This window comes from Podarcis pityusensis, assembly GCF_964106645.2.
Source record: "Podarcis pityusensis genome assembly, chromosome: 9".
Lineage (NCBI taxonomy): Eukaryota > Metazoa > Chordata > Lepidosauria > Squamata > Lacertidae > Podarcis > Podarcis pityusensis.
Window position 1 is genome coordinate 65,270,605 of NC_138034.1, and position 13,524 is coordinate 65,284,128.

At 46.3% G+C, this 13,524-nt stretch overlaps 1 protein-coding gene across 1 annotated transcript in view; it reads left to right on the top strand.

Moving 5' to 3' along the window:
• The window catches only part of PRKG2 (protein kinase cGMP-dependent 2), a 68,890-nt gene that overhangs the window by 36,420 nt on the left and 18,946 nt on the right, over positions 1-13,524 (top strand). Inside the window, exons 7-10 of the mRNA XM_081020785.1 lie at positions 3,688-3,765; positions 6,632-6,726; positions 8,483-8,551; positions 12,601-12,699. Of these exons, the coding sequence (XP_080876911.1) occupies positions 3,688-3,765; positions 6,632-6,726; positions 8,483-8,551; positions 12,601-12,699 (341 nt within the window). The remainder of the gene's footprint in view (positions 1-3,687; positions 3,766-6,631; positions 6,727-8,482; positions 8,552-12,600; positions 12,700-13,524) is intronic.

Here is a 13,524-nt window from a genome sequence, read left to right on the forward strand (position 1 = left end):
TATTTGTCATTGTAAATGAGCAGGCAGTTTTATGTGTGAACAGCTCTGGGCATATTGGTTTAATGCACACTTTATGGCATTGCAAGTATATGGCTTTATTCTCCGGTAGAACAAATGAGCAGGAAATGGATCTCATTTAGCGCTTTATATCTCCAATCCTGAATGCCATTTACTTGGAAGTAAATGTGCCATTTAATTTCAGTGGAACTTATTTCTGCAGAAGAGTGTTGCAGAGTGATTTGGCAAGGATTAGGAAATGTAATTTGAGAGACATTCAAAATATTTTGAGCAGGATCCGTGCTCAGCCTTTGTCTGATCATCGATACCTGCCTCCCCCTCTTTCCTTTCTTTCCCTTTTTTTGCTAATGCCTTATCATGAGCGATCTGAATTTCTTCCAAAGTTCACAACGCACTCCTTCCATTTGACAACACCTCCATCGGAACAATAGTCTGGCACAGACTGTTTGTAGGGCTGGCCAGACCACACAAACAGCCCTAACAATATTGGCGGTTCTGAATACTTTTTAGGGAAGTTGAAGTGTAGGTGGGCTCCCACCAGGCAAGACAAAGTGATAACAGCAAGAACCTTTATTAAACTAACAGAACTGGACAACAGCGGCAAATCAACTGGTTATATACATTTCTGAAGGCCTGGGCCACTCCCACTCCCAACGTGATTGGCTGTCTAGACTGCCAAGCTGCAAATCATAACTCAGAGTTTAAGGGCCAATGGCAGAGGCCCAAATCCTAAAATGTTCTGTGATTGGATATCATGTATCCAATCAGAACACAGGGGCTCAGAATCCTTAGTGCAGACTCAAGCTCAGGCAAACACAGACCACTGAATACATAGCAGAAGTCATGGCAGTTCTTGTGGCCTGAGATTTTTGAAAGAGGAGCAGAACATGGGTGTATAATAATGATAACAGTAGTCACCTCACCTTTCTGTAGCTGCTTTGTATTGGTGGAAGGGTTGTGGCTCAGTGGTAGAGCATCTGCACTGTAGGGCTGGGTGATATCTGGTCCTCAACATCATGCTATATCACCAGCTGAGCATTGTGATATACTGATATATCGCAATGTCTGAAATAAGGATGGAGCTATGTGGAGGCATTGGCTGGCTTCACGGTTGCTCCTACATTGTGATATTTGCCGGCGCCTGCTCTTGTGATTTGAATGGGACGAGGGTGGCGCTGTGGGTTAAACCTCAGCGCCTAAGACTTGCCGATCGCATGGTCGGCGGTTCGAATCCCAGCGGCGGGGTGCGCTCCCGCTGCTCGGTCCCAGCGCCTGCCAACCTAGCAGTTCGAAAGCACCCCCGGGTGCAAGTAGATAAATAGGGACCGCTTACTAGCGGGAAGGTAAACGGCGTTTCCGTGTGTGGCTCTGGCTCGCCAGAATAGCTTCGTCACACTGGCCACGTGACCCGCAAATGTCTGCAGACAGCGCTGGCTCCCGGCCTCTAGAGTGAGATGAGCGCACAACCCTAGAGTCTGTCAAGACTGGCCTGTACGGGCAGGGGTACCTTTACCTTTACCTTTACCTGCTCTTGTGATTCACTGCCCCCTGCATGAAGCAGGGGAGAGCTGTGCTGGCAGAGTTAACAGGAATCTGCTGCAGGAATCAAAAGGAGCATTGATTGGCTTCACATTTTCCCCCACATTGTGATTTTTTGCATAGCGCACATACACACACCATGATTCGCAATATATTGCCAGGTCAAAAATTATGAAACCAATATCACAATATGGGCTTCAAACCAGTTTTGGACGATATATCACCCACCCCTTCTGCACTGCATACAGAAAGTTCAATCCCTGGCATCTCCAGATATAGTCAGGAGATAACCCTGCCTGAAACCCTAGGCAGTTGCTGCCAGTACTGAGCTAGATGGACCAGAGGTTTGAATCAGTGCAAAGCAGCTGTGAGGCAGCCTTCGCCAATCGGGTGCCCTCCAGATGTTCAGAACTACAATTTCCATTAGCCACTGCCAGAGCAGCCATGTTGGCCAGGGCTGGTGGTAGTTATAGCCCCAAAGAAATAATCTGAGATGCTACCTATTCGTATTAGTGAGCTACTGAGCTGTTTGGATGCAGAATAAATATCCCATTTACTGCTTCTGTCAACTTCATGTGCCATTTTTCTCAATGCGGCTGCATTTGAGCTGAGGCCAAAACAAGCGCATACTGTCTGTTTGCCTAGACACACATTTTTGCCACTGTATTTCTCTTACACCTCCACTTTGAAGGTTTCCAGGGACGGCAGCCAACGATGACTCAGGTTCTTATTTAAAGGTTGACTTTTAAAGGTAACAAGGCAGGAGGGGATAATGCTAATGAAGGGTGAGATTTTTCAGAGAGGAGAGGAGCGTCTGCCAGGAAGGAGGAAGTAGTCTGGATGAATCTTTGTGGGGTGCTACATAATAGCATTTGGAGTCTGGGGGAAGAAAGGAAAGCTCTTATCCCCACTGTCATCACACTGCATTTAGAAAACTGGTACACTCTGGCTTCCTATGAGTATCTGGTCAAGCCACAGCGAGAACAGGATGTTGAGCCAGCAGTGCCCTTCGTATGCAATTCCCCTACATAATAGGCTGCCCTGCATACTGTATTTTTCACTCCATAAGACACACCTGACCATAAGACTCACCTAGTTTTTAGAGGAGGAAAACAAGAAAAAAAATATTCTGAAAGGAACAGTGGATGTATGATTTTTGTGGTTCATGCTGTGGCCACAGACATGATATGTGATTTGACGGTGAGTTTGGGGTAGCCCAATGCAAAAATCCTGAGGATCCATGTGGATCCGTGCTTTGTAACCACGTTTTTGTGCCTTTGTGGCCCCACAAAACAGTGGATGTGTGATTTTTTTGGTGCAGACTGTAGCCATGGACATGCTATGCGATCTGATGGTGAATTTGGGGTGACCCAATGCAAAAATCCTGAGGATCCATGTGCTTTTACCTCCCCCCTCCCAGGCAGCCTCCTTTATTGCTAGCGTCCCTTATCTCCCTCCTGATCGCTTGCTCAGTGGTTTCGTTTCAACACCCCCTTCCCTTTTTCTAAAAAATAAAAAGCACAATCTGCTTTTCACCCCTGGGCAATTTGGCTCCAGGGACCACGCATTCACTCCATAAGACGCACAAACATTTCCCCTTACCTTTAGGAGGGAAAAAGTGTGTCTTATGGAGCGAAAAATACGGTAATTTGCCCCAGGTCACACCCTGCCCAGCTACACCTCCCTAACCTTTAAGTCACAGTGGTATGGCTGCAATGCAGAGGAATTCAGGCTGTTGGGCTGGATGCTTGATCCTTGTCCAGCTGCCACTATCAGCAGCTGTAGCCTCTTCGGAATTTGCATGATCTTACCTGCTCAGAAGCATTCTGCTGCCCAGTTGCAGGAAGTCTGCAAGGAAGTTTGCAGTTATGTAACACTGGGATTATCCCTGCTTGAAAGGTGTATACCCCAATCCACCTGTGCCTTCAGCAGACTGAATAATTCAACCTTTTTATCTGGCTCTGAACTGTAGGGATCGGTATGAATTTAAATAATTGTCTGTATTAAAACCTACACGCTTGACAATGTTCTTTAAAATGCTGGTGGTTCCCCCCCCCCCCTTTCGGCCCCTGAAAGGCTCTGAATGTGTTGCTACATCCTCTTATAATCTGCATTATTTCTGTCCCCTAGGAATACTATGACAAAGGTGATTATGTTATTCGGGAGGGAGAGGAAGGAAACACCTTCTTTGTTATATCCAAAGGGAAGGTAAGTTACCACTGAAAATGCACAGGTATATTTGCCAAAGGGTAGGAGCATGAAGGTTTGTTTGGTTGCAATCACAACAGATGACTATTCTGCCCCTTCCAAGGACGTGAGTGATACTGAAATGAAGGTCACAGTTAGGGGAAGAGGAGAATTTGGTTTACTCTTCCTTTTTAAGCCAACCAATCGAATTTGCAGCTTGTGCACCAATAATACACAGATTTTAAACATAATTATCCTTTGGATTTCTGTGAATTCTGCGACACACTTTTCTGCTCGAAGAGTCTACCAAAGAACATAAAAATGTGTGTTTTAGGATGAAATAGTTGTAGAAATGAATACTTAAAATATGCTCAGGCAGCGACGATTTTAGGCACATGCACATCAAGCCAAACCTGGAAATGACCCCAAAAGTCACACAAACATCACAAAAAGGGGTGGAACAGGGCAGAATGCGGTGGGGTGGGACGACACAGGAGCAGAGCATTTTAAAGCTTTTCCCCATGGTGTTTCAAAGATATGCGATTTCACCTAGGTGCAGTGCCTTGGAACATAACCCCCACACAAATTAGTAGTTGGCTGTATTTGAAATACATATATTAAATACACATGTATAAAATATGTATTTAAATATGTATGTTGTGGTAAAATATACATTTGCATGCTTTTTTTTAAGACAACAAACAATACAAGCAACATATTCTCATGACCACTGCTCCTTGTGCATTTTTCTAATCTATGGGTTGTGCTGAAGAAGATTCCAGCGAAACAATCAGATTATCGAGGATCACTGTCCTACATTGTTATTCACTTACTACTTCGGCACCATGAACACCTAAAAAAAGTTTTACCACTTAGCCCATAGGATAGCATCTATTACTTTGTTTCAACCATAGACTTATTATACTTCTACGGACTTTCAAAGATTGACAGACGTGTGTTCATTTGATTTCAAATATATTAGAGAATTTACAAGTGTACACATTTTGTTTTTGTTGTACTAAATCATGTATATTATGCAATAAGAATTGCAGTGCTTTCTAGTATACTGGTCTTCGTGTTGCTTGTATTGTTTGTTGTGTTAAGTTTGCAACACAGGGGTTCGTTGTTCTGTATTGCTTTTTTTAAGGGCTGTATATGGAGCTGCCCTTGAATATGAATCAGAAACTTCAATTAGTCCAAAATGCAGCAGCCAGAATATCAGCTGGGGTTCCATTTAGATATCATATAACCCCATTTTTAAAACAGCTCCATTGTTGCCAGTTCGTTTCTGACCTGACTGAAGGTCAGAAAGATCCCCTCCTCTGCTCCTTAGACCTTATTGGGTGCTGAGATCAGCAGAGGGGGCCCTCTTAGAAGTTGCTCCACCCCCAGAGACTTGGGGGGTTGCCCAGGAAAGGGTCTTCCTGGTGGTGGCCCCTAAGCTGTGGAGTTCCTTCCTCACAGAGGTGTGTCTGGCACCTTCATTGTACAGCTTCCAGCTAATGATGAAGATGCACCTCTTTACCTTGTTTTTTGACACTTGAGGAGTATATTTTAGGACCCACTTTATTTGGGGAGTTGCAAGTTATTTTAAACTGTTTTTTAATATTATGTTTTAATGTTGTAACCCACCCTGGGACCTTGGGGTGTAGGGTCGGTAATCAATAATAACAACAAGTGCTGGATTGCAAAGTGAAAATACAGCTGTATGTGCCCAAGGTTTTACGTATGCCCAAGATAACTGTGGGTTAAACCACAGAGCCTAGGGCTTGCTGATCAGAAGGTCGGCGGTTTGAATCCCCGTGACGGGGTGAGCTCCTGTTGTTCGGTCCCTGCTCCTGCCAACCTAGCAGTACGAAAGCATGTCAAAGTGCAAGTAGATAAATAGGTACCGCTCCAGCGGGAAGGTAAATGGCATTTCTGTGCGCTGCTCTGGTTCGCCAGAAGCGGCTTAGTCATGCTGGCCACATGACCCGGAAGCTGTACGCCGGCTCCCTCGGCCAATAAAGCGAGATGAGCGCCGCAACCCCAGAGTCGGCCACGACTGGACCTAATGGTCAGGGGTCCCTTTACCTTTTAAGATAACTGTGGAGCCCAGCCAAAGCCTTCAAAAGCTTCATTTGAAAAACAGAACAAAATATTTCCTTTTTTTATGCAGAGGGTGAAGGGACTTAATCAAAAAACATTTATGTGTTAACTATCGGGGAACGAGCAGCTCAGCCGACATGCCGGAATAGACACAGATGGCGCATTACCAGTTGGCAAGCGCCAGGGATAAACACGTCTGCAGTTCGCTCAGAGAAAGCAAGCAAATATGTGCTGGCAGGAATCAGTCTGTGTTGGGCACATATCAGGCGATTTGCTTATTGAATCTGGGAGCTGGCAAATCTGGGAACGGATTGGGCTTCCTGCAAGATATTTCATCGTGTTGTGTTCAGTGGGTTCCAATCTACAATCAAATGCTGTTGTTTTTTTAAAAGGGGGGACTAGGGAACCTGTGTCGTTTCAGGTGCTGATGAACTCTTATCAGCCTCAGTCAGCATGGGTGATAGCAGACGGATGGCGAATAGGACCCAAAAGGCAGCAGTCTGATTGGTCCTAGAACAACAGGATTCAGAATGCAGCAGTCTGATTGGTCCTAGAACAATAGGATTCAGAACGCAGTAGTCTAATTATTAGATGTTTTGCAATATATAGTGAGAATACAGGTCTTCTAACAACTCTCTGCATCCTGAACAAACCACAACTCCCAGGATTCTTTGGGGGAAGCCACGACTGTTTAAAGTGCTACCGTGGTGCTTTAAATGTATGGTGTGAACGTGGCCTTGGTATCATTGTATTTGTATTTGACAAGTGATTGTGTAACATGTAGCCCTCCAAATCCTAGGTTAAGGTTACCCAAACTGCAGAAGGTCAGACACAGTCTCAGCTCATTAAAACACTGCAGAAAGGAGATTACTTTGGAGAAAAGGCCCTCATCAGGTGAGTTGAAAATTACATTTTAAAATCGCTAGCATTCACATTTGCTTCTAACAGTGTTTATTATGCGGGATGGCTGAGGAGTTCAGGAGCAGGACTTGGGAATATGAGTCTTAGGCACAAACCTAAGGGGGAAATTGACTAACCATTTTGCCCTAAAAATAATGAATATTTAACAAGAAGTGCCAACGAAAGAAGAGTGGCAGATGAAAATGATGGAATTTGCAGAACTGGCGAAGCTGACGGGAAAAATCTGAAACCAGCATGATCAAGTATTCCAAAACATAGCTGTCAACTTTTCCCTTTTCTTGTGAGGAATCCTATTTGGAATAAGAGAATTTCCCTTAAAAAATGGAAAACATTGGAGTAAATTTATACAATATTTGAAAGATCATTGTAAGCAATTGACAACACTAGTAGAGATATCTGAAGACTTGTAATGAGAAACTTTTTACCTTTCTATATTTATTTAAACTGCGAGGTATTTTGTAATGACTTATATTAGAACTGGAAAATATATAAAATGCTCTGATATAAAGGTTATTTTTGAAAGCCAAGAGGCGGGAGGGAACGAAATTGACAGGCTCTAAAGAGCCAAACATGTAAAGTGGATAATAATGATGTGATTATATATGTTTAAATGGCAAATTAATGAAATTTTTTTTAAAAATAAAAATAATGAATATTTGTGCTGCCCATTTCCCCCACTGATTTATCCTCCCACAACTTGCAGCCTGAGTCTCTTCAGTTTCAGTTGTATTTAAGTGTTCTGCTGTGATTTGAGGGTCCTTTTTCTACAATGAAGCGGTATATAAACTGTTATCAAATAAATGATGTTTTAGCTTCCACTATGATCCATGATGGGAGGGTGGGGGGCAGGTGAGCAGTGGCATCCCCCCCCCCACTGGTGCTGTGTTCAATGGGACAGGGGTCAGTGTGGTGTAGTGGTTAAGAGCGGTAGTCTCGTAATCTGGGGAACCGGGTTCGCTTCCCCGCTCCTCCACATGCAGCTGCTGGGTGACCTTGGGCTAGTCACACTTCTATGAAGTCTCTCAGCCCCACTCACCTCACAGAGTGTTTGTTGTGGGGGAGGAAGGAAAAGGAGAATGTTAGCCGCTTTGAGACTCCTTAAAGGGAGTGAAAGGTGGGATATCAAATCCAAACTCTTCTTCTTCTTAAGCATATCCGGCGCTGGGGTGCAAAGATCCAGGCCACCCAAATTGCCCACTCCCAGATGCGCAGGAGGGCGGAGTCGGCCGGCCACCACAGCGTCTCACTGGCTCAGTTGCCCCCAAACTTGCAGCGCAGAGCCGCCCACAGCAGAAGAGCCCACCGCAGCGCTCCGACCGGCGGGCGGGTTCTTCCCTGGACTCAACTCTCGGGCCCCGGACTCTTGGCCTAGTGCCTCTGAGAGCCCGACGTCCAGGTGCCCCGCACCCCTAGCACCTATGGGTAAGATGGCCCTGACAGGGGTGGAGCAAGGGATCTGTGAGGTTGCAAAATCTTGGGTTGGTGTCTTTGGTCTCCTGCAGGCTGCCGCTGCCAGCCCAGGGTTCCCGTAACCTTGCCACCACTGCACCTCAAGCCTTTCCTAGCGAGCTCAGCACCTCTGGGAGATCTGTCCTGCTGTTCTGTCCTCCTCATGCACCACTTCTGCCAATTGTACGCAAGCTGACATCTAATACGCCACTTTTTAATACCTCTGCATTGGACAGAACAATTTAGACAGTGTGATGCCTTGACTTATTTCCGTTTGCAGTGACGACGTCAGGTCTGCTAATATAATTGCCGACGAAAACGACGTGGAGTGCCTTGTCATAGACAGAGAGTAAGTGGCATCTTTGTGACTTTGTGCTCCCCACAGTCAAACAGCTCTTGGCATTAGAAAGCTCTTCCTAATGTTTAGTCAGAATCTTCCTTTCTTGTCATATGAATCTATAGCTTCATGTCCTACCCTCTGGAGCATGGGTAGGCAAACTGAGGCCTGCGGCCGGATCAGGCCCAATTTCCTTCTGGATCCGGCCTGTGGACAATCTAGGAATCGCCGTGTGGATTGCTAGCATGCGCACATTCTTTCCCTCTCCCTCCCTCTCCCTCACACGGCGCCGCCTCCTCCTCCCTCCCTCCCTCCCTCCTCCTGACTTCTCCCCGCCCTGCCTAGAGGAGGAATGGGACTGGACTTTGTTAGTGCCAGCAGCAGCAGCGCTCAAATGGCCACCATTTTAAGCAGCCCCTCTCCGGAGCCCTTTTGCGCACCACTCATCATCCCGCCGCCAGCCCCTGCTGCTCACAAGACACAGGTAAGCAGCCACCGGGGCTCCTGGGGCTCTTGCATCATTTGTTTTCCTTTCCAAAATATAGTCCGGCCCCCCACAAGGTCTGAGGGACAGTGGACTGACCCCCTGCTGAAAAAGTTCACTGACCCCTGCTCTGGAGCAACAGAAAACAAGCTTGCTCCATCTTGAAGATGGCTATCATGTCACCTCTCAGTCTTCTCTTCTCGGGGCACAATTAGCGCTGCTTCCATTCCGCTGCAGTTTGGTTTCCGCTAAATATTTTGTTATTTGTCTGCTATTTGATGTAAAGTCATGTAGCTTAGGTAACCTTTTACTTCAACGTAAATGAAACAGCAAAACAATTTTTTTTATAAAAAAAACTAAGTAACTACCGTATTTTTCGCTCTATTGGACGCAGTTTTTCCTCTCCAAAAATTGAGAGGAAATGTGTGTGCGTCCTATAGAGCGAATGCAGGCTTGTGCCATAGCCGCGCGCAACCCCTCCGGCAGGGAGAGGCTGCACGGGGCTATGGCTTCTTTAGCCCCGCGCAGCCTCTCCCGGCAAGGAGAGGCTGCACGGGGCTAAAGGGGAAGCCAAAACAGCGAGCGGGATGGATCCCGCTCGCTGCCTTGCCTTCTTCCATAGCTGCGCGCAACCCCTCCGCAAGGAGAGGCTGCACGGGGCTATGGCTTCTTTAGCCCCATGCAGCCTCTCCCGGCAAGGAGAGGCTGCACGGGGCTAAAGGGGAAGCCAAAACAGCGAGCGGGATGGATCCCGCTCGCTGCCTTGCCTTCTTCCATAGCTGCGCGCAACCCCTCCGCAAGGAGAGGCTGCACGGGGCTATGGCTTCTTTAGCCCCACGCAGCCTCTCCCGGCAAGGAGAGGCTGCACGGGGCTAAAGGGGAAGCCAAAACAGCGAGCGGGATCCATCCCGCTCGCTGCCTTGCCTTCTTCCATAGCTGCGCGCAACCCCTCCGCAAGGAGAGGCTGCACGGGGCTATGGCTTCTTTAGCCCCACGCAGCCTCTCCCGGCAAGGAGAGGCTGCACGGGGCTAAAGGGGAAGCCAAAACAGCGAGCGGGATCCATCCCGCTTGCTGCCTTGCCTTCTTCCATAGCTGCGCACAACCCCTCTGGCAGGGAGAGGTTGTATGCAGCCTGTACGCTGCTCTTTGGGGCTGTGGGGGAAAAATATTTTTTTCCTTGATTTCCCCCCCTAAAAACTGGGTGCGCCCTATGGTCCGGTGCGCCCTATGGTGCGAAAAATACGGTACTTATTGTTTGAGAAAACAGCAACAATGATGTGAACAATTACAAACTGCACGCACTCGACTGATTTCCATTCCTGAGCCCAGGTGAACACACAGACTGCAAGAATTTTCACTTCCGTTTCTGGTTTTGTTGCAATTCCCCGACATCCCTACTAAAGGCGCAGAAAGTCCTGTTGTTGGTTGTAGGAGAGATTTAAACACATACTTCATACCTTTCAAAAGCAGTGAGTCCATCAAAAGCTGATTCCTGGATCGTATCCGAAATAAGTAACTTCCACTAAGTCCCTTTTCTCTCTCTGCCACCCTCTTCTCTCTCCTGCCTGTCCCAGACGCCCTGTTTACCAAACATCCATCCTGGTTTGTTTGCACAAAGTGTGGGCACATTTGAGGATGTCTGTTATTTACTGAACATTCATTCTCATTCATTTGCGGGATGAGTTATATGATGTTGACTCAAGCAAATGTTATCTCACTTTTTCCAATGCATTTTCCCACCCCTGTCCTTATCACAAAATGTTCAGGTTTGTTGCACAAGAGCACAAAATAGACTTTAATTCCACAACCTGAGTTTGCCAGTGTGCTAAATCATTTGTGGGAGATGAGGTTTCCCAAAAGACTGCTTATCCACAAACTGCTCATTTCTTCAAATCAACTTTAATCGCACACCCTGAGTTTGCTAGTCCCATCTGAAAATAGTGACAGTTTGGAAACATCCCCGTTCCATCCTCGTACCTCTCCATGTCTGTCTGTCTGTCTGTCTGTCTGTCTGTCTGTCTATCTGTCTGTCTCTGTCTCTCTCTGTACCATCCTTTCTCTCTCTCTCTCTTTCTGACACACCCTTCTCTGCCTGTTTCTTGTCAAACCGCTCTTGTTTTTGCAGTCAGCAAATATAGGAGGTTGATGAAGTTCCCTGCGGACCACGCTACATAGTGTGGTGATGTGAGTTCAGCTTGGTGGGTCAGAAGTTGTGAAGGCCTGCCATAGAGTGTTAATTTCCTATAATTGCATTCAAGCAGGTGCAATCAGGTTTTTTGTTTTGTTTTAATTGGTTTTTATTAAATATTTTCTTGTGTTACAAAAGCAAACAAATAAACAAGGAAAACAGCGTCTCCATTTTCAATTAATGGAGTCTTTTTCACAGTTTGATTACATTTGGTACGAGACACTATTGTCATAGACACCATGCGGTTGTGGGGGAAAGAAAGTGGGGAGAGAGAGGTGTGGAGGGCTAATGTTATTTCATTCTGTCACATAGTGTTTGTGTAGGGTTTTGTAATAGATGTAACTCCATAACTAGCCCCATTAAATATCTCCCAGGACAACAACACACATACACATGACAAGGAGCTCATAGGTCACTTACTCTCAGCAGCTAGAAACATCATGTCAGGATACTGTGAGCTGGTTGCCCAGGAAAGCATAAAGACAAGGAAAAGTTTCTTACGGTCCTTTCTTATTTCAAACTTTACAGAGAGAGGCTCTAAAACCAAGCCTCTTGGATAATGGCGTTGTCCCAAGTGAATCTCCACCCCACCCCCGTCTCTCCCACTTCCTCATTTGTCATCTTCATCACCTCCTCTATGGGTGCCGCTAAGTGCCTCTGTCTTCGAGCTTTTTGCTCTCCTACTTTTAAGGCCCGCCGGGTTCTGGGAGATGGTGGGTCTGGAATGCTTTCTAGTGACAACATGTCAGCCAGCTGTTCTGGCTCGCCCACAATTTCCCAACTTTTCCCCTCATCTGCCTCTGAGCTGTGACCTCCCTCAAACCCCTGTTGTAAATCTATACTGCCTTCCTCTTCCTCCTCCCTGGGATGGGGAGGCGGTCTCCACCATTTCTCCTCTGCCCAGTTCCTAACACATTACAACTAGAATCTGGAAGGTCCTATGAGGAGTGAAAATAGACTGTTGGTACCAAAATGTATGGGAAACTGCCTTACTAGAACATTTAACCAACAAACTTAAACTAGCATGGGGACAAGCAAAGGAGGATGCCTTGACCCCGATGTGGCTCCCCTTTATCACATATACAGCACAACAAGACAATGTCATCCCCCATAACAGCGTATGCATCAATATGACAACCAGGTTTTTCAGTGCCTGTGCGTATTGCAGCCTCATGCAGTGTTTGCCCATTGAAGCTGTTCCGTTCAAACACAGCAATTATCTCTGGGTGTTTTTATTCATTACCATATGTCTGGCTAACAAGATCTAAGTAGAAATCAAAGATACTTCTGTGGTATATTTAATTGGGGGGGGGGCAAACTGACGAAAATGTGTTCTCGTCGCTCCTAGCAATGATCTTCCATGTTGGTTCACTCCTTTTGTTCTGCAGAACCTTCAATCAAACAGTTGGGACTTTTGAAGAACTCCAGGCATACCTTGCGGGTTATGTGGCTACCCTGGCTCGGGACGATGAAAAAAGACAAGCTCAGTAAGTCTTGCAGGTGATCCTTGAAATTGCATGGAAAGTAACCTCTTCAACACTCTGTAGGGTTGGTGGTGCATATCTACATTATGACAGCAGACCTGCTAAAAGGGCATACAGACTGCAGTGCCTCCGATTTTGGACTCATGGGTGACCCAAGTTGCTGTGTTTTTTGTCTGTTTATTTATTTACTTTTCGTTCAGCATTTTCCAGCCGCTTTCAAGTCCCGCAAATCCACAAGCTAACTGAGACCTCGAAAACTCTTGCGGCATCTCGGATTTAGGGTGAAAGAGGAGAGCGCAAAATACGGTCTGAAGCTCAACATCAAAAAAACGAAGATCGTGGCCACTGGTCCCATCACCTCCTGGCAAATAGAAGGGGAAGAAATAGAGGCAGTGAGAGATTTTACTTTCTTGGGCTCCATGATCACTGCAGATGGTGACAGCAGTCATGAAATTAAAATGTGCCTGCTTCTTGGGAGAAAAGCAGTGACAAACCTAGACAGCATCTTAAAAAGCAGAGACATCACCTTGCCAACAAAGGTCCATATAGTTAAAGCTATGGTTTTCCCAGTAGTGATGTATGGAAGTGAGAGCTGGACCATAAAGAAGGCTGATCACCAAAGAATTGATGCTTTTGAATTATGGTGCTGGAGGAGACTCTTGAGAGTCCCGGGGACTGCAAGAAGATCAAACTGATCCATTCTGAAGGAAATCAGCCCTGGGTGCTCACTGGAAGGACAGATCCTGAAGCTGAGGCTCCAAGACTTTGGCCACCTCATGAGAAGAGAAGACTCCCTGGAAAAGACCCTGATGTTGGGAAAGATTGAGG